The 21,740-nt window shown below is 41.2% G+C and overlaps 1 protein-coding gene across 9 annotated transcripts in view; it reads right to left on the reverse strand.

Moving 5' to 3' along the window:
- Positions 1-472: 472 nt before the first annotated feature.
- Positions 473-21,740, reverse strand: part of TMEM71 (transmembrane protein 71) — a 30,723-nt gene continuing 9,455 nt past the window's right edge. For 6 of the 9 annotated variants that reach the window (XM_032316421.1, XM_032316420.1, XM_032316423.1 and 3 more), the window contains 5 exons: positions 14,019-14,189; positions 12,098-12,271; positions 8,145-8,220; positions 4,460-4,521; positions 473-1,247 (listed from right to left, as the gene is read on the reverse strand). In XM_032316421.1, coding sequence (XP_032172312.1) covers positions 1,096-1,247; positions 4,460-4,521; positions 8,145-8,220; positions 12,098-12,271; positions 14,019-14,189 — 635 coding nt within the window. In that variant the 3' untranslated portion in view covers positions 473-1,095. Of the gene's footprint in view, positions 1,248-4,297; positions 4,359-4,459; positions 4,522-8,144; positions 8,221-12,097; positions 12,272-14,018; positions 14,190-21,740 lie in introns of all 9 variants that reach the window. The other 3 variants (XM_032316422.1, XM_032316424.1, XM_032316425.1) reach the window with 3 other exon arrangements.

Raw genomic sequence — 21,740 nt, forward strand, 5'->3', positions numbered from 1 at the left:
TATTTAGTAGTACAGTACTTTTTAAAATTAAATTCACTAAATACAAATAATACAAAGAGTGATATTGTGATATTACCATTTTAAGCAAAGACAATTTTCTCCACACAGGTGTCTAGCTGGAGAATACCCTACATAACAACTTTGAACTGCAGGCTACGTTTGCCTCAAGAACATATTCCAAGCAAGAGCAATGATAGGGAGCATCTTCTATACTTCTATGTCCCTTCACCCAGCTGAGCGACAGCATTTTTTATGCATTTCATTTTTATGCATTTCAAGGCACTCTGATGTTTTGTCTTTTTTGGGAGGGGCCCTTAAAGATTTTTTTCTTTTATATCTTTATTTTTTTTAGGTTTAATTTTTATTTATTTGACAGAGAGAGACAGAGATCATAAGCAGGCAGAGAGGGTGGGGGAAGCAGGTTCCCTGCTGAGCAGAGAGCCTGATGTGGGGCTGGATCCCAGGACCCTGAGATCATGACCTGAGCTGAAGGCAGTGGCTTAACCTACTGAGCCACCCAGGCGCCCCCTCTTATATCTTTATTTTAATCGCTCTTAAGTGAAAGGTAATCATGAGCTCAAGAAGGCTGAAAACTTTGTAAGAAAATGGCTCAAAAGAAGAATGTGCTTTCCCAAAGAAAACCTCTTTTATGCCCATTTTCCATTAACCTGCATCTGCTGACACTGACCCCCACCCAGCCACTCTTCGGGGAGAATGATGAATTTTTTTCTACATTGTATTTTATGCTCAAACTGTGATTTATTTATTTTCAAGTTGGTATTGATTACAGAGACTTGCTTACATTATTCAATTAAAGCAGTTCAGCAAGGAAGAGGCGTTTGCGGGCAGGCCCAGGAATCTGCATTGTTACAAGTGCCTCATAGAATTCTCTAAATGGAAATTAATGTTTGAAAACCATGCCTCAGGGAATACGAGAGGAATATCTACCCAGGTGGTTGTTTCTCTATCACAGTTTCTAGTCTGTCCTTTTCAACTGCCAGTGTTGCAAAGGAAAGACAAATTAATACTATTTTCATGAGCATATTACAATTACGAGGACACAAATGAGATTTTTTTTTAAAACACATAACCAAATTAAAATATTTTTTTCTCAATTATCCAGCTCCTCATTCTCCTCCAATAAAACAGTTGATTCCAAGCAGACTGCAAATCAGACAATTTCTGGATATTCAGATTGAAGGCATTCATCAGAAACATTCTTAAGTGGCTGTCAAATTTTGGCAAACCTAGATCAGAGAAGAGAGAAGAGAAATGCATGATTCATCCACATAGGCATGAAATGTGATAACTACTGCAATCACTGTGTGCATGGGGGCACACACGCACGTGCACGCACACACACACACACACACACACACAAGCTTAAGTAATTGTAACTAGGAAGAGTGGAGCCTCAACTTGGAGTAACTTTTATTTTTATCGCAGCTTGTTACTTAGTTAACCACCATTTCATATTGTTTTCTTTATCCACCTGCATCGCTTCCTCTAGAACAGAAATCCTTACAGGGTTTTCCCAATATTTCTACTCGCTAAAGTTTATTCATTCATTCACCAACTGTAGAAACACACATTCTGACATGTAAGAGTCGAGGGAACAGATGTTACCCATCGCCTTACTATGACGTCATAAATGTGCAAAATGCACCCTGCCGATGCCAACACATCATTGGTAACAAGGGATACCTGCGATGACCTTCATTTGAAAGGGGCACTTGGGCCGATGATGAGCCATGTGGATAGTCCACAGATTCACAGACTTTAAATTGAACAAATAAAGTGGCTGAATGAAAATCGCGTTATAGGATGAAAAGAGATGGACTTGAGAGGTACGAAGTGTGAAAGAATAGAGCCCTAATCTAATCTACTACGCACAGGGCAGAACAGGTGTGGGATGGCTGCACCACTAATGTTTGTGGAGTTGAATTAAGTGCTTGCACTCCTCCCCCTTAGGTTTTCATCCTTGATTGCTAGAGGAGCCTTATGAGTCATCCTTACCTCTTGATTTTAATAACCATGTCTTTGGTTTATTGGCTTCTGGATATGTTTATGTGTGAGGGAGAGAGTTACAAAATGTTTAATATACAGACACAGGGCTCTTGGCTGCAAAGGAAGTATTTTAAGAAATGATGCAGCAAATACATACAATTGATGAATATTCATGGTATATCTGCTATTCTCAAGACATTGAGATGCATACAAGAATAAAATCATTAGCCCTTGTTTTCATAGGTCTTAAATGCAATAGTGTGTGTACAAGAGGCTGGGGAGAGGGCAGCCAATGGGACAAAAATAGAGAGGGAACAAGAGAAGAACAAGGTAAGTACAGACACAAATAATCAAAGGAGGGATCTTATTGAGGCTGTAGATGAGTGTATGTAGGATAGAAATATCATCATCATCCTGATCTAATTTCTTTTAGGAGAGAACAAACAAGGAGCTCAAAACAATGGCAAGTGCTCTGAAAGCAACAGGTGACACTATGCCCTACAGGTCAGACTTTGGAATTCCAAGAAGCCTCCCCTTCTTCCATACCGCCATCCCTCCCAGACTGGCAAAACCACTCTCCTGATGTTCCCCCAGCCTCTGTGCTAACTCTGTACTTGCACTAACCATATTAAATGGGACTTCACCTTGCCCTTTACATGTCTCTTTCGACTTTGCAATCTTAAGGCCTTGGCATAGCAGCCTTGGCACCATGTCTGACAGTTAGGAAAGACTCCATATTTTTCTCCTGGGTGCAACCGGACATTCAGCATAGTACAGAATGCATCATAAGTTCTCAGAAAAGATTTAGTAGGCTATGTGATGTCACTTTAGAAATCAAGGGGTAAAGATTTTAAAAACCATTTTGCCAAGGTTCACACAGTTAATGTGCAAAGAATTACCTAGAGAGGTTATTAAAAAAAAGAAGGCTCCTTGGAAATTCTTGGATTCAGAAGAGCTGGAATCAGGAGAGAAGCTCTCCAGTTGGTTCTAGAGCAGATGTCCCCATCCCATGCATTGAGAGACTCTGCTCTCATTACAGAATTCTTAACCAGATGATACCTATATTTCTGATTAATTGTACAAGTTCACCTTAAAATCCAAAGAGAAAAGATTTGAACAAGTCACACCATCTGACAAGCAACAACAATGTTTTCACTTCTGAAAGTGGAGGTACAAAATGGCTCTTTGTGTGAATATCTGTTGTTTAGACATTGTTGGTTAGTCCAGTCCTGAATGGTGTGACATCTCAGCCCAGAAAGTTGAGTGTGCATGCAAATTTGTCATTAATGCCAAGTGAGGTGCACTCCAAAGTTTCTGCAGACCTAGAGAGTGACCTGTAGCTTGAGGGAAGGAGTCAGTATCTTAGAGGAATTTAAGTCATTAATATACAAGGGCTACTGAATAAGAATTTCTTGGGTGGCCTCAGGACCCACTTTCTTAACTATGAGGTTAAACAAATCTTAGCTATATCAATGCCTGCCCCCCCAGAAACCCTGGAATGCGAGGAAACGAGGAAACAAAGGGAAACATCAGTCAGAGTGTCAGGAAATCAATACTGGCTAGAGTCCTAAACAAAATAAATCTTCATTAAGTCCCATTGTGATTTCAGAATTAACACAATGATTTCATAAATAGGGCAACATTGTGTCAAGAGCAAAGGTCAGTAAACTAATTTGAATTGTAGACATCCATCTGTCTCCAGTCTATGGGAGCTGGCCTCTGGCAGCCATATTGAAGAGAAGGTAATTAGTACCATCCATCTTTTGATGGGATGGTGTTTTGCAGACTGTTTGAAATTCTGCAAACATCTCACTCAGACCCCAGTAACCCTTTGAAATATGATGAGCCATGGCAGTTAGCACACAGGGGGCTCATTACATGAGTGAGAGATGGCAGAGAAACCACACTTTGTAACTGAGACCACTTCACGGGCAGTTTGCCGGTTATTTGGGAAACTATAAGATAAAGTCCTCTCAGTAAGAGGTATTTATAAAGGGCAGTGCTATGCATCTATAAAAGCACTTTGAAATTACTTAAAATTTCTAAGTTCATGTTATTTATTAAGTCCTACCTCCTCAAAGCTTAATTGTCTATTTTGAGGATTTTGTAAGAATTTAAGAGACAGAATGATAATGCCATTAGATTTTAGCATGAACAGGAAGTATTCTTAAGGACAAGTGATCAGGACCTTTCCTGTGTGTAGTCATTGTCATCTATTACTCAGCAAGAAGCATTCTCAGAGAGCAGATTATAGTCATCTCTGACCAGACGGTGATAAGCCAATACTTACTGAGCATAGGTGGTGGTTTTGACATAGCTGGCAAGGCCAAGAAATAATGGCTTGACGGTATCTTGGACAAGAAAGAGAAAATAGTTAAGAAATATTTTTAAATGACCCAAATTGGAATAAAATACAAGGATCAGGGGAATAATTTGAGAAATGGCTACTTACAGGCAAGAATCACCACCAGTGAACATGTGAAGACACTGACTAATATTCCTTCCAGAAACCATCTGAAACAACAGGATTTCTCAGGTTTAGCAAACAGATTACGCCTTTCAAACACATGAGATGTTCTTGTAGACTAAAGGCTTATGGTTTACTTTAAGAATTACAGTAACTATAGTAATAACCGTATTGTGGCGTTACTGAAGGATAGACATGGGGGTCAATGGCAGAGAATGGAAAGACCAGAAGTGAACCCATATGGATACAGTTAACTGAGTCTTATCAGAGGAGAAAAAGCAGTTTGGTGGAGAAGGATATCCTTCTCAGCAATGGTGCTGGAACAATTGTATATCCACATGCAAAAGATGAACGTCCACATACACATCACACCTCAACACAAAATTGAACTATGTAACTCAAAATAAGCCATAGTCTGAAATGTAACCACAAAAGTATCAACTATTTAGAAGAAACAAAGGAGAAAATCCATAGACCAACTGCTTTACAACCTTGCCCAAAAAGTATGTTAAAATTTTGTGGGTTTTTTTTTTAAATTAAATTTTATTTTCTCAGTGTTCTGAGATTCATTGTTAAAATTTTGGGTTTTTACTGATCTGATGGGTATCGTTTCACAGGGTGGAATTTTTTTTTAGAAGATTTTATTTATTTATTTATTTATTTGTCAGAGAGATTGAGAAAGCATCCACAAGCACCGGGAGTGGTGGGAGGGATGGCAGGCAGTGAGCAGGGAGCCTGACATGGGGGTCTGATTCTAGAACACAGGGATCATGACCTGAGCCAAAGGCAGACACTTAAGCAACTGAGCCACCTAGGTGTCCACAGGGTGGATCTTTTTAACAGAATCATTTACTTATTGTTTGTATTTTCAAAAAATGAATCACTGAAAGAAATTATAAATAAATATGGAAGGGAAAGGAAAATATCACCAAAAAACTCCACTGGCCTAAAGCCGCCATTAATAAATATTGATGAATATCCTTTTAGACCTTTCTTTGTATGCATTGAAGTTATTAAATTGAAACTTAACCAATGTACAATAAATCATTTAAAGTGCACATCTTGGTTTTCTTTCTTTCTTCTTCGTTGTTTTTTTTTGTTTTTTTTTTTTTTTTAAATCCTGAACTCCTGTATTCCCTACCCAGATGAAGATATGGAATATTTCCAGCAGCCTCTAACATCTCCTTTGCTTACTCTTTCCCCCAGAGTTAACCTTTCTTTCTTTCTTTCTTTCTTTCTTTCTTTCTTTTTTTTTTTTAAGAGAAGTAGAGAGGGTTAGGAGGGACAGAGGAAGAGGGAGAGACAGAATCTTAAGTAGGTTTCATGCCTAGTGCAAAGCCCCACATGGGGCTCAATTCACAACTCCAAGATCACGACCTGAGCTAAATCAAGAATCAGATGCTTAACTGACTAAGCCACACAGAGGCCCCATTGACTACTTTCTTATAGTTGTAATAATGGATTCATTTTGCCTTTTCTTGAATTTTACATGTATCTGCAATCATACACTCTTTTCTCTGAGATTCATCCATGCTATTCCACATATCAATAATTTTTCTTTTAACCAATCTCTTACTTACATAATCTTTTTAAAATTTTTGAATAACTTTAGATATACGGAGAAGTTGCAAAAATAGCACAGAGCGTTTTCATTTACCCCTCACTGAGCTTTCCCAGGGATCAGTATCTTATACTACTATGGCATACTGTCATAATGAAAGAACCAATATTGGTACTTCACATTCAACTCCACACGACTTTTGGACTTTACAGTTTTCCCCTAATTTATCCATGTTCCATGAAGCCATCCAGGATGCCTCATGACATTCAGTCATGTCTCCTTATGTTCCTCTGGGCTGTGACAATTCTCAGACTCTCCTTGGTTTTGATGACCTTGACAGTTTTGAGGAGTCCTGGTCAGATAATATGTAGAATGTTCTCAATTGAAGTTTTTCTCTGATTGGACTGAGGTCTGGAAGACCACAGAGACAAAGTGCCATTCTCATCACATCATATCAAGGGTACATGTTATCAGTATAGCTTATCTCTGTTGATGTTCACCTTGACCATCTGAGCATCTGAGGTCATATTTGACAGGTTTCTTGGCTGTAAATTTCCTTTTTTCCCCCTTTCCATGCTCTGCTTTTTTGCAGGCAAGTTTCTAAATGCAGCTCCCACTCAATGGATGGTGAGTTAAGCCCCTTATTACTGGGGTGGGGGGGACGGGAGTTGGGGAGGTTCGTATCTAGAGAAATTAACCAAAGAGGAACATTTCATTAGTAGTCCCATGAAATAAAAGTTTCCATGATCAACTAAGGTTGGGAAACGTTCATAGATAACATCTTAACATTAAGTTAAATAAAGCTAATCATGTTTCTTCCTTATGCTATTTCACTGGGTCTATATTAGGCTAATGCACATATGATTCTCTGACTTGGGATACACAATGCAGAATTTTGCAAACTTATTTGTAACCACAAGACCTCCCACACTTTTTGTTCTTTTGGTCCTACAGTAATCTAAAAATATTTAATACTACTTAAACCTCTTAATTATCAGGGACACTTGTTTTAAAATACAGATTTTCACTAGATCTGAATTAGTGTCTCAAGGGCTGAGATCCAGGACTTTGTATTTATAAGCACAACTCTTCCAAGTGATGTGAGTATTTGACCCTCAAGAGGTGGGACTTGAGAGCAAGCAACACTTGCTTACCAGAGTGCAAACACCCAAAGATCCCAGGTCTAGACCATTTATCCCTGTTTCATTGATTCAACAAACACTGATGAGCCCCTGGCACTGGGGATACAGCAGTGAAGGAGACACACAATGTCTCCACTCTCATGGAGCTCACATTCCTTCAGGGAGAGATAGGTCATTAACATTTAAACAGGTGAACACATAATAGGTCACATGGTGATAAGTGCTCTAAGAAAAGTAAAGTGAGGCATGTGTGGTAGAGAGTGGTATGCTATTTATACAGGGTTGTCAGAGAAAGTCTCTCTGATGATGTGACATTTGAACAGATTCCAGAAAGAAGTAAGGACACATGTTATAGGGCTTTCTAGAGAAGGCTGTACTGGGCAGAATAAATAGCAAGTGCAAAGGCCCTGAGGCATGAGTGCACTTAGCATAGAAGGGATTTGACCACTGCCCTAGAGACTTGGGCAAGAAAAGAATAAGAATGGCATGCTGAATAGAGGGTAGAACAAAAATGTGCCTATAATCAGGCAAGAGCATTATGAGATCCGAGATTCTGAGTGGGCTTCCCTGGAACAGATACTTCATGTGAGGATATAACAATGTAATAAGAAAGATGGAGTCCCAGCAGGGACTTCACATGACCTTATTGGGGCTTCAAATGCCTTTGAACTCCAAGTGGGGTTACTCAGGTTTTAACTGTAGCAGGGAGTCACTAGAATTTAAATGAAAGTTCATACATAATAAAATCCAAATTCCTAGCAAAACCCACTGGCTTTTGTACACTCTGTGAGAAAATGAGAGGGGGGAAGTGATAGAAAAAGAGGCACTTAAGGGGCACAGGCAAAAGAACCGATCGTAACCACGGAGCTACTGAAAATGCATTGTGGAATCGGGTGAAGAAATTATCAATCAATTACAGCTTTATTAATTATGAAACACTGCTGCATGAAAATAAAATCTGAATTACCTTGCACATGCACAGATGATGAGGAACACAGCCAGCAGAATTGCTGGAAAGGAGACATCTTGCCACAGACTGGCTTCTAATAGAAAAAATAAAAATAAATGAATTAGAAACCATTGCTGACAATCTTAGAACAACAAAATTACAATAAAATTTCTTTTTTATACACCAAAAAACCCCCATGAAACACATTTTCAAATGTATGTCAGCTCAAGCCATTTGCCGTAAGTAGCAAGATAAAATTATCGATGCCATACAGATTCATTCAATAGATAATTTTAGCAAATAATAAATTTTTTCTATCTTTAAGAAATGATTATGCTACACAAACAGTTTTGGGGCTTGCCTTTTACTGTAAAATTTTTACTGGGGAAACATCTTGTGGAATATAAGCTAATGTCATAAATCTAATTCTGATGATGATGACAATCAAGCCTAAAAGTTATAGACTGCCTTACAATTCACAAAGAGTTTTCATACCTCCTTGAGTCAACACAACAAACTGTAAAGTAGGAACCACTGTCATTGCTCTTACGTGAGAAGACCAAGACTGAGAGATGATGAAATCTCCCCAAGGTGACACAGCTCTGAGGTGTCAGAGTCAAGGTTTAAAAACCATGTCTAGCCAGAACACAGTGTTTTGCTTGAAATGGGGCAGGGAAAGAGAATTGCAACTTTGCATACTGCGAGTCTCTAGAGGGGAAAAAAAATAATGTATACTAAGAACTATTTGTCCTTGAAAAACTCTGCTATGAATAAAATATTTCAGTGCTATAAAGCCACATTGGAAATGACAGGAAATCCCCCAGGAATTGTAATCATTGAAGTCAAACCAATCATGAACCTGAATATTACTGGAGTGATCTAAAAGAAATCAGAGTTGGCTTAAGAAGAATCACACAAAGATCTAAAGGAAAGGATAAAGAGACCTCAGCTTAATTTCTGCCAAATGCTTCAAAAGCTTAATTTTGCAACAGTTGTTTAAAACTTGGAATGACTCTGTGCTGTGAATGTATTTATTTCTGCTATTTCTGCTATGAATGAAGATTGAGTCAGCTAACAAAACCTACTTAGTCCATAATGTGGGTGGCGTACTGAAGATTGGCAGTGCAAAATATAGCAGTTGTGAATGATGTCACTGAGGATGTACGGTATTTCATGTATACTGTGAATTCAATAAGTTATTGTGGGTTCAGCTGAACACTTAACCATTCTTCTAAAATGTGTTTGTATTCTTAGCTGACTCTGATTTGATATGGAATTTGGAAAACATTTCTTTACAGAAACAAGTCCAGCTTGACAGACCGCCAAAATCATTAGACTTGAACAGTGAACAGAGACTGGTTTAAATTCAAATTCTACAAAGATACGATTATGTGATTTGATACAAGGTATTCACTAGTTCATTACATCAGTAGCCATTTACCTAGTATCTAGTTTGGCTTAGTTCAACTGTCACTTCCTTCAGGAAGCCCTCCTTGATTCCTTCAATTCCTCTATGGCTCTCAGCTACTCCTTCTCTATACCCCCATTATCCCTCATGCATTTGCATCAGCAACCTTAACATACTGAATTAAAAGTGCTTTCTCTAGATTTCCCCACTAGTTTGCAAAGTCACCGAGAATAGTAAGAATCTAACTGCTGTTCTTTGGTGGCACGGGGTGGTGCCCATGGGGAGCCACCTCTCCCTGCTCTTAGTACGTGATTCACTTGGAGACTGAGCTCCCTCCCAGCATCCAATCTCCTTCCAGCCATCTGGAGCTTCACAGACTTATCGACAAAGTGATTCGTTTTGCCATGTAGATGGGACCCTTCCAGAACCAGTGAAACTGGGCCTCTTATTATAACTCAAGAAGGCTATGATCTCTTTCTGCTAGACTGGAATCTGGGAAGTTGCAAGCACAACACTATCAAGAAGCATCATAGAGTAAAAAGATTTTATTTGTTTATGTGAGAGAGAGATATAGAATGAGAGACAGAGTATGAGAGGAGAGAGGTCAGCAGGAGAAGCAGACTCCCTGTCCAGCAGGGAGCCTGATGTGGGACTCAATCCTAGGACTCCAGGATCATGACCCGAACCGAAGCAGTTGCTTAACCAGCTGAGTCACCCAGGCGCCCCAGTAACAGACTTTTTAAAGAGTAAAGCTGACATAGAAGATAAGAAACAACAGGAGTAGAGACTGACAGTAATCTGAAATCTATGCCCAGAATTTTCATTAATGAACCAATAAATTCCATTACTGATTAACTTGAGTTGGGTTCCCACCCACTGCAACTCAAAAAATCCTGACGGACAGAGATGATGCCAGGCAGTCCTCTATCCTTAGTGGGTAGAAGATCACCTGGACTGCATACTCACAACCTACGTGTGAAGGAAATCAAACAGAATCGGATGGAGACCTTGTTTGCCCAGGGACTTCACAGTGGGAGAAGAGGAGGAAAACGTTTTCAATAGAGTAAGTTCAGAGGGCTAGAGAATCGGAGGGAAGTGTTACCCCCACCAGCCCGAAGGGGACAGACAAGGGCCCACAGAGGTGTTCTTAAGTCTGGGCCTTGAAGGGGGTAGGGGCCTTCCAGGTACAGCAGTCTGGAGACACATTCTGGACACGACATAGCAAAGCACATGTACAAAGGTTTACCTGACCTGTCTAAACTTGAGTATCCCTATCTATGAAATGGAGATAGCACACTTAATTGGTCCACCAGTTTTGAGCACCTGCTCTGGACCAGGTGCTATGTGGCTGGCTGGTATCCAGATGACTGAGACATACTGTCCACCCTCAAGCATCTCACAGCCTGGTGGACAAGACGCAAAAGTAAATATGCAAGCGTAGTAAATATGCAAGAGCAGTCTAGGAAATGGGCATGAGAGAAGGAACCCTTGAAAACTAGATGAGTACCAAGAAGGGTCACTTAACCGCCCCCCAACCCCTGGAAAATAAGGTGGGACCTCTGGAGGAGGTGACTGTGGGCCATCTGGAAACTGTCTAAACAATGAAAGTTGCTCTCTCTGTCATCCCAGCACCTGGAAGGGAACCACAAAAGCCTGGAACACTCACCTAGTAGCTGACCTGGGAACCAAATGGAATGGGGGCACAGTGAAGAAGAATGGTCAGTGAGATGCAGATTCATGGTTTTGTGAAGACAAATAAAGAGAAGATTTTTTTTTTTTTCTGTTCAACCTCAGTCTTATGTAATCATAATCTCACATACATTTTGAGTACTTAGGATACAGGACACGTGATGCTAAGTGCTTTCCACGAATTATTTTAGTCGTGACAAGGTAGGAACTATGATATCTCCATGTACAGATGAAAATGCTGTTTTAGAGAGTTCGGGGAACCGCTTCTGAGTTACAGCTAACAAGTGGGGGCTGGGCTTTGAACCTTGGCAAACTGAGGGACAGAGCCTTGATGCTGCGCTGTGTGCAGACATGATTAATCTGATGTTGGCAAACTGGAGGTTGAAGAACATGCTTGTTGAATTTATTTCAGATTTACTCCTGACAGGAAATACCAATACCTTTATATCTTTTGACTTTTCCTTGCCGGAGGCATTGCACTAAAGGGTGCTTCTGTCTTCCTTCCTTTCTTTTTCTTCTTATAGAATATGTCACAGATACAGCTAAGTATGAAACATAAAATCACAGACACCTGTGTACGCATCACCCAGCTTCAGCAAAGCTTCACATTTTGCCAAATGTCTTCAGGGTTTTTAAGAGAAGAAATAAAACACTGCAAATCCAGTCCTTCTGGTGCCTCTAAGATGACACCCTGAAAGCAGGGACCTCCTCTGCTCGTGCGCCACCTGCGGCTGCAGTGCCCCGGTCCTCCCCTGCGCCCACAGGCAGATCCCATTCCCAAGTGCACCTTAGTCATCTCTAACTCATTCTCTGGCCCTGAAAGGAGGAATTCTTTGGGTGTGGTATAGAGTTAAAAAAAAAAAACAAAACTCACTTGCACGATCCGAAATGTTCCCTGGGAAACGTTCAGAAGCCATCACATGAGACTGAAGAGCCCCATCGTGGGAGTTCTGTCGTGGAATCTGAGACATGGCATGGCTAGAGGAGGGGGCTACATTCAGCTGTTCCGACTCCCAGGCATCAGTCAGGGAACTGTCAGAATCCCCACCTGGAAAAGAAGAAGGGCTCAGTGTGCGGTGCTGGTGTGCGGTCAGTGGCTCTCTAGGTGCAGTAGCAAATGGTCATCGCCATAGCGACGCTTTGGGAGTCTGATGGGAGATGGGTCTCTGAGTGGGGTGGCATTTCAATTTGTCCTCATCTTTGAAGGCCCCAAAGGAAAAGGCTCTTCAGTGCAGAGACAGCAAAGGCCAGAAGCATGAAAGCCTCGTGAAGAAGGACCATTCCAATATGATCAGAGCAAAGGGACCCACTGGGACATAAGGCTGGAAAGCAAGAGTGAGACCAGGTCACACAAAGCACTGACTTCCGGGTAGAGGAGTCTGGAATTTATGCTGCAGGCAGGGGAGAGCTGGAGTGTCTCTGAGTGAGGGTGTCACTGGACACCCACACTTCTGTGGTCTTTTCAGGTGGATAAAGCATTATGTGGTTTTAGTATATGGTAATATCCAGGTGGCCTTGCAAGAAATCATGAGCTAGTAGCCTAAGACTCAGGTGCAGAAGAAGATTCGTTTATAGGATATCTCACCCTTAATCCCTGAGTGCAGTGGGAGTTATACAGATGGATTTGAGAGATTTGTAATGAGTATATGAGAGAGGCTCATGGCTCATGAGCCTCTCTCATATACTCATCAGAGGTAGAGGGAGAGGGAGAGAGAGAGAATTTCAAGCAGACTCCCTGCTGAGCAAGGAGCATGACTCAGGGCTTGATCTCTGGACCCTGAGATCATGACCTGAGCTGAAATCAAGAGTCTAATAACCAATGGACTGACCGGCCCAGGCACCCTCGCCTCTCATCTCTATTGCACCAAACGATAGCAGAGCCAACTCCTTCTATTTCTTATTCATCCATTCAGCAAACATTCACTGGATGTGATTCTATACGAGGAGCTGACCCAGCTGCAAGGATACAATGGTGAAGACGATGTCTCGGTCCTCATGCACCTCATGCTCTGGTCGAGGAGAAAGAGAATACCTATGAAGGGCATTCTCCCTCTGTAAAATACCTTGAGATGCTGGATCAAATATAATAAAGATCTCAACTTTTTTTTTTTTCATTCAAGGAGGCTGTGGTTTGGAGAGGGACAGGTATACACACCAGCAATGAAGATGCTGTGGGGTCATTGCTAGCATGAAGGGCAGCAGAAGGCATCCAGGGAGAGTCTAAGAAGGAATGTCTGAGTCCATCGGGGGAATCCAGGCATGCTTCACAGATGAGATGGTGCTTACATAAAAATCGGACAAGTAGGAGTTCTTCCAGGGAGATAGCAGGAAGAGGGGAGGGCAGACAGAATAAACAGGAAGGGAGTAGGGGAAGGAACGAGGGGAAAGGGAAAGAAGAAGAGGAGAAGAAAAGACATTAACCCACGAGAGAACATGGGGGAAGGTGTTGGCTGAATAGCGAGTGCTCCTATGAGCTTAGACAGGAGGGCATGTGAGGGTGGATACTCTTAGGAGATGATCTTGGCTGGACTGCTAAGCAGGGATCCGATCACGAAGGGCCTCATGGGTCACACTCTGTTGTTAAGATATATTTCCAGGGAATTTGGAACATGAGTGTAATGTGAGGACTGCTCTGTGTTGAAGTGCTCACTCAGCAATAAGAGACTCCCATCCCCCATTCCAGGAGCAGGGAGCGATTGTGGAATCCCCCCCAAATACATGGGGTCTTCATACAATGGTGCTCCTTAACTGGAGGAGATTTCTGCCCCCAGGGACATCTAATAATGACTGAAGACCTTTTTGGCTGTCACAGATTGGGGGGGCAGGCGTGGCAGGGGAGGGAGTTGCTGCTGTCATCCAGTGACTAGAGCCCAGGGATGTGGTTAGCATCCTGTAAGGCACAGGGCAGGCCTCACAGTGAAGGATCGTCCAGTCCCAAGTGTCAGCAATGCTGAGGTTGTGAAACCCTGTCACAGAGAGAGCAGACCCGAGTGTAGAATGAATCCTGATCATTAGAGCTCTTTCAGCAGCTCTGGTAAGCACTTATAAGCCGAGAACATCTGTATTTTCCTACATTTTCTGTATCTTCCTGATTGCCCTTACTCTTGTCAAAATACCCTGCATTCTGCCTTCATAGGGCAAACCATAATTTATGATGTCATAATTATTATATAAACACATACTATTTAAAACACAATTTGTGTGGTTTTTGTTTAATACCTACTTCCCTTATGAGACTAAAACCACCATGAGAAAAAGGCCACTTCGCCTGCCCCAGCCCCAGCCCCCAGCCACGATGTGGAGCATGTTGTTAGCACTCAGTAAGGTATGTAATACACAGAGAGTTCAGGTAGCGGGGCAGGGAGGATGAGACATGTGACGCCGTTCTAACAACTTGGGCCGCTGTAACAGCGTCACAGCAGCCACAGAGATGGGGTGGGGGTGGGGGGTCACTGCTCAGCTTTGTGGAGGCTAAAGCTGATTTGAGTTTGAGGCTTTAAGCAGGGAGAGTGGCCTCCTAGCCCAGGCTGGTGGGCTGACTCTGCATGTGGCACTCCCCTCCCACAGCCTGGATACTGAGCAAATGAGCTGGTGCTTTTGGACCCGGGAATTTCTGCCAACCCTGCAGTCTCCCTCCCACCATCCCACCCACACCCTGTGGCCGCTTGATAAAAAGCAGTCTGCAGAAGCATCCCTGCTGGTTGCCATAGAGAAAGGAAACAGCAGAAAGTAAGACACAGGGATCATCCAGTAATGTCCATGCGGCCCAGGAGGTCCTGGACCATGTGCATTGCAGCACCAATCACAACGGCCACGCTCCCAGAACAACCGAAGCATTCATCTATAGATGAAGGAATAAAGAAAATCCTGCCATTTGCAATGCCATGGATGAACCTGGAGGACATTGTGTTAAGTGAAATAAGCCAGCCAGTCATAGAAGGGCAAACACTGTGCAGGTCCACTTACAGGAGGTACCTAAAATCCTCAGTCACAGAGGCAGAGAACAGAGTGGTGGTTTCCAGGGGCTGGGAGGCACCTAATGGGGGATTACTGTTCAATGGGTATAAAATTTCAGTTACACTTGATGAATAGGTTCTAGAGATCCACTAAGTAACATAGTAGCTGTACGAACGTAACAACAGCATTGTGCTCTGCAACATTTGTAAGGAGAATGGATCTGATGTTGAGTGTTGTTACTACAAACATCCCCCAAACACACACACATATGCACACAAGGACACGGAAACTCTGGAGCGCTTGGATATTCCTATGCCTTGATTGTGGTGATGGTGCCACAGGTGTTTGCACCTGTTCAAACTCATTGAATTTACACATTAAATATGTACAATTCTTTGTAAATCAGTTATTCAATAAAGCTGTCAGAGAGAGAGAGAGAGAGAGAGAGAAGTTTATCTGGTCAAATTCACATGGAAGTGAGAAAGAACTAAGAACTTTCATGGCTGATTATTTCTTGAAGGGTGACGTTTCACTAAGATCTGCAGAGCTGTGGACGGGAGATCTGTGAGAGCAGTGAAAATGTCTCCAAGCTTAGCTGCCTTGTTGAACTCAGAGCCTTGCCCTGGGAGCTGCATCCCTGTAAAGTACTGGAATCTTATTCAGAATTTTCTAGAAGAGATGGCATTAAAGAAGGAAATTGCAAAAAAAAAAAAAATCTTCACATTAAAGAATGATCAAAGAATTTTCATCTGTGGGAAGACATGGTTTGTCCCCAATGTACACTTTCCCTAACTGACATTTAATTTTTGTCTCCAACCTTGATAATAAATGAGAGGATCCTAATGCAGATAACATTTCCACAAACAGTTCTGTTGTATTACATTTGAAGGTATTAATTCTAATCTCTTTCTCCTGATGCATTTAAATTCAATCTAGCTTACTTCCATTTTTAAAACGGTCTGTTTCTTCTAAGTGTATTTCCATATCCTTGCATATAAAATGGGCATTATTGTTTGCTATGGAGGGAAACACAAAGCCATATACAGAGGCTGCCATCAAAGATATTTATAGGAGAGGTATTGGCTCTGGAGAAAAGCACAGACCTCAAGCTGGGAAGCCTTGTCTGAGGTTGTCCTGCCTTTCTTTCCTTGGACTGGCAGAAGTGAAGTGGGCAGTCCTGACCAGTCCTCCCTGAAGGAATGTTTTATCTTCTTTCACTATGACTCACAGGCCCTGGGAACGTCTCCCGAACTGCAGTCTCGGGGTCTGGGGAGCTGCAAAATGCCATGGCTAAAAAATGATTGCAGCTGATGAGGAAGGTGTCTAGACACAGCTGCAGAAGGGGTGAGCTAAGGATAAAATAGGCAACCAAGAAAAATCCTTTTTAGTCTGAAAAATGAGGCACGAGAAAGTCAGGGGAAGTAAGTTTTGATTGCATCCCTTGCCCAAAGAGAAAACAGCAGAACAATTTAATTTTGAATTCTTCTTGAGTCTTCTAACGAGGCAACATTTCCAGAGAAAAATAAATTGCTGATAAAAGTCACGGGGCCTTGGGTAAATCCGGAAAACAAGAAGTCTGGGGAAGATTTGATTACAGTTGACAGCAGAGATGAAGGATTTCAAAGTCCTGTGTGCACCCGGTTTGCCTAATTACTGATTTTGGAGGGGGGGGTGGTTTGATTTGTTATATTTAGAAGATATTTGGAAACCATGGGAATTTTAGCAAGATATCTCATACTCGCATAGCACTCGTGTGGTCCAATTGCTTTACAATTGTTTGGACATGTTTCCAGGAGGAAACTACGGGAAGACTAGATGTTAATTTCTGAATACATGTAACATTGCCTTTAGAACACCGAGTCCCAGACTTCTAACAACCAACCACCATTTTCCTGGTTTTTGCTGTACTCTTAGCCATCTTTAACATTTTCTTTGTTTCATTAAATCTTTTACTTTGAAAGAAACGTTATGTCAATCACTTAAATGCCACAAAGAGAAAGTAAATGTAAAACTGAGTACAATGAAAATGAGACTTTATTTAATTTGCCCGAAATACCAAAAAGCTGAGCCTGTTCTTTGTTAAAAGAACTTCGTGAAAACAAAAGACTAGCAAGACTTTGAGCCTTAAAGTACCAAGATTCTAAACTAAGCTTTTCTCCTTGGTTATGTCGGAAGGGCTGAGAGAATTGGAAAAGGGACCACAGCTTCTCTGTCACTGTGAGAAATGGTGTTCGTGACTTTTTTTTTCTTTAAGATTTATTATTCATTTTGAGAGAGAGAGCATCAGCGGGAGGAGCAGAGGAAGAGGGAGAAAGAGACTCTCCGCTGAGCAAGGAGCCTTACATGGGGCTTGATCCCACAACCCTGAGATCATCACCCTAGACAAAGGCAGATGTTTAACCAACTGAGCCACCCAGGTGCCCTGGTGTTCATGACTTCCATGTCCTAGAGGGGTCGGCCACCCCAGCCCCCACTTCTGGAAATGTTGCGTCGCACGGAGAAGAGACTTACTGCATGTATTCAGGAAAGCCAACCTATAACCAAGAGATGGAAACCTCCCAAAAGCACCTGATGGGTGAATACAAGCAAGCCACTGCTGCAGCAGCATTGCCAGTGAGAAGAGTCATCCTTTAAAAAGTCATGGCAGTCCAAAATAAGCAAATCCATGGAAACAGCAAGCAGACTAATGGTTGACAGGGGCTCGAGGTGGGAAGGAAGAATCGGGAATAGGTAATGACTGCTCATGAGTGTGGGTTTTCTCGTTGCAGTGGTGAAAATGTTCCAGAATTAGAAAAGGGTCATAGTGGCCCGGTGCAGTCACTGTGGGAGACAGTATGGAGGTTCCTCAAAAAATTAAAAATAGAGCCACCGTATGATTACTTTACTGGGTATTTACCCAAACAATACAAAAACATTAATTTCAAAAAGACACGTGGACCTCTGTGTTTATTGCAGCATTATTTACAATAGCTAAGTTATGGAAGCAGCCTAATCGTACATGAAGGCATGAATGGATAAAGAAGATATCTCACACACACACACACACAAACACACACACACACAAAATGGGCTACTACTCAGCCATCAAAAAGGATGAAATCTTGCCATTTGCAACAACATGCATTTGCAACAACATCTAGAGGGTATAAAGCTAAGTGAAATCAGAGAAAGACAAACACCATATATGTATTTACTCATGTATGTATTTTAAGAAACAAAACAAATGAGCAACACAGAAGAAGAGATAAGCACAGAAACAGACTCTTGACTGTAGAGAATGAACAGATAGTGATCAGAGGGGAAGTGGAGGGGATGGGTGAAACAGAGCGAGGGCTTAAGAGTACACTTATCGTGATGAGTGCTGAGTAATGATGAGAATTGTTGAATCACTGTATTCTCCCACCTGAAACTAATTTAACACTTTGGTTAACCACACTGGAATTAAAATAATGTTTTTAAAAAGTGATCAAAGTTGCACAAACTACCATGTGAATACATTTTTAAGAATCACTGAATTGTACACATTAAAACGATAGATATCATGATATGTGAATTATATCTCAATTAAAAGGTAATTAGTGCTCCTGATTACTGTAGACATTTGTGCCCATCTACCTGGGATGCCAGGAGTAGGTAAAATGCGCTCTATGTTGCCTTCTGATTAAGATTTCTCATGTAACTTATTTATGAGAAAACTTTTCAAAGCTATAGGACACTTGAATTGACTTCTATATTAAACTGTATACATTAGCCGTTTCTTTATATTCTCCTCTTCTGTGACATGCTCTTCTGGTTTCCTGCCTGAGAAATCTTCCCCAGAGAACCCTTCCTGGGTATAGCGTAGTGAGCATATGTTCAAGACTCTTGGGTTGGAATTCGGGCTATGCTACTTACTAGTTTTGTGGCCTCAGGGCAAGTATCTAATCTGCCTTGGTTTCCCTCTCTATAAGAGAGATAAGGATAATATCCTTTCTATGTTGTTACAAATGATAGGATTTCCTTTTTAATAATGCTGATTAATATTCCTTTATATGTATATACCATATTTTCATTCTTCATTCATCACTGATGGGCACTTGGGATGTTTCTCTATCTTGGCTCCTGTAAATAATGCTGCAATGAATCTGGAAGTGAGGATAATATCTCTTTGAGATTTTAATTTCAAATCCTCTGGGTATATGCCTAGAAGTGGGATTCCTGGATCATATGGTAGTTCTATTTTTAATTTCTTTCTTCTGTGAAACCTTTACATAGTGGCTGGACCAATTTACATTCCCACCAACAGTGCACAAGGTTTCCATTTTCTTCAGAACCTCATCAAGATGGATAGGCCTAAAGGACATTATGCTAAATGAAATAAGTCAGACACAAAAGGAGAAATATTACATGACTTCATCAGTCCAAGTTTCATCTGTGCAAGATAAACAAATCCTACTCATCTAGTGCACAGTACAGAGGCTATAGCTAACAATGCTGTGTTGTGGCCAAATTTTACTAAGAGGGTCGGTCTTAGGTTCAACGTTCTTAATACATGTGCACACACACATGGGTAATACTCCTTCACAGACACTGGAGAGAGGGGATGTACATAATACGGAGTGACTGGGGGACACCTAGAATGCTCAGGTAGTTAAGTGCCTGCTTTCAGCTCATGTCAAAAGCTTGGGGTCCTGAAACTGACCCTTATGTGGAGTTCCCTGCTCAGTGGAAATCTTCCCCGCTCTCTGCTCCTTCCCTTGCTGCTGCTCTCTCTCTCTCTCTCTCTCTCTCTGAAATAAATAAATAAAATCTTTAAAAAGTACATGGGTTGGTTGGTGTAATGTTGGCCCACAATCATCATTATGGTTAAGGGGAATTATGACTGGACCTTCTGATCATTCTCCTCAGTTTCTTTAACTCCCATTTCTGCTCACTCACATTTTCTGTAAATAAACCCCTTTATTCCAGAGACCCCTGTAACAACTTCTACTATTGGCTTCCAAAGCAATATCTTTAGGTCCTTTCTTGTTCTGCAATGCTTTTGTTATGTTTCCAAACCTCCCCTGGCTATCTTACTACTTTCCATTTGTGCCTCAAATTCAGTTCATGTGAAATAGAATTTGTTATCTCATTTCTTGACTCAAATCTGTTTTTTTTTCTTTTTTTGCTTCTTTAGAGCTAATAAGTCCCAAGCAGAACCAGTCCCTATGCAAGTATGTACTTTTCACGAATTAGTACATCTCACCCTCACAATGATTCTATGTGCTACTAGTATCCTCTTTTATATGTGAAGAAATGGAGGTTGGGGGTGTTCATTAACTTGCCTAAGAACACTCAGGCTGGAAAAGATGGCTTCAGAACTTGAATTCAGACCCATTCAGCTCAAATGTCCATTCCCCTCTTCATTCTGCCAATCCTGTCTTCCAGATCTTCGTGATGCCTCAACTTTTCCTGCCTTCCCCCAGTGTTCTTGGATTCTTCTCATTGCTTGAACACTTCTCATTGCTATAGTCACTCATTCACCAATCTGTCCATTAGGCCTTGGAGAATATTTGTTAAATCTCTTCCTTCCTCTCTACTTCTAGATGTTCCTTTGTCTGCCTGTTGGTTTTAATCGTCCCTGAGCTCCCACTTGTCACCCTTCATCCAAGATTCAGTTCATGTTACTGTCAAGGTCATCTTTGAAAATTCAAACCTGATTATGTTATCGCCCTGCTCAAGAGCCTTCTAAGGTACTTTTGATTGAGTAAGGTAAAATCCGAGCTCCTCAATATGGCACAGAAGGTTCTCCAAATAGATCTTCTGTCTATCTTTCCAGGCCCTACTTCTCTGTCTCCTTCTCTTCATATCGTCCTGTTTATACATCCTTGTTATTGTGGGAACTAGGATACACTCTATTTAAATAACCTTTTGTTTGTATAAGAATTATGTCTTCATTTAACAAGTACTCTATTTTTAAATTTAAATTTATCTAGTATACACTCTCACACACACAAGAACATTTAAATACTGGTGAAATCTTAATCCTATTGTGTCAATGTCAATTTCCTGCGTTTGATAATGACTATATATAGTTGAGTAAGTTGTAACCAGTGAGGGAATCTGGATGAAGTGTATGCAGGCCTTCTGTATACTATTTTTAGCAACTTCTCACGAATCTATAATTCCCACAACTTAAAAAGTTTGTTGTTGTTTTTTTTTTTTTTAATGAATGTAGCATTGTGTTTTCTGCCCAGGAAGAAGAATGAGAAAAATAGTAAGACATGCAAGTACTAAACCATTAAATTATTATATGGTTGTATTATATGTCTCCTCTTGCCTGCTCTTTGAGCCTGGGCTATGGGGTATATATGTTGGATTTCATCTTGGAAAGAAAAGTGAAATCCTTTCTGGCACTAGAACAAAGACTGGGTTTTTGAACCAGACAGATCCACATTGGATTCCAGTTCTGCTGTTTATAAACTAAATGAACTTGGGCAAGTCACTTAACCCTGAGCCTCACTTTCACCATAACTATAAAAAATTATGATCATAAGACCTACTTCCTAGGGGGTTTGGGGATATTTAAACAGGATAATGTA

The sequence above is a fragment of the Mustela erminea genome, chromosome 16, assembly GCF_009829155.1.
Source record: "Mustela erminea isolate mMusErm1 chromosome 16, mMusErm1.Pri, whole genome shotgun sequence".
Lineage (NCBI taxonomy): Eukaryota > Metazoa > Chordata > Mammalia > Carnivora > Mustelidae > Mustela > Mustela erminea.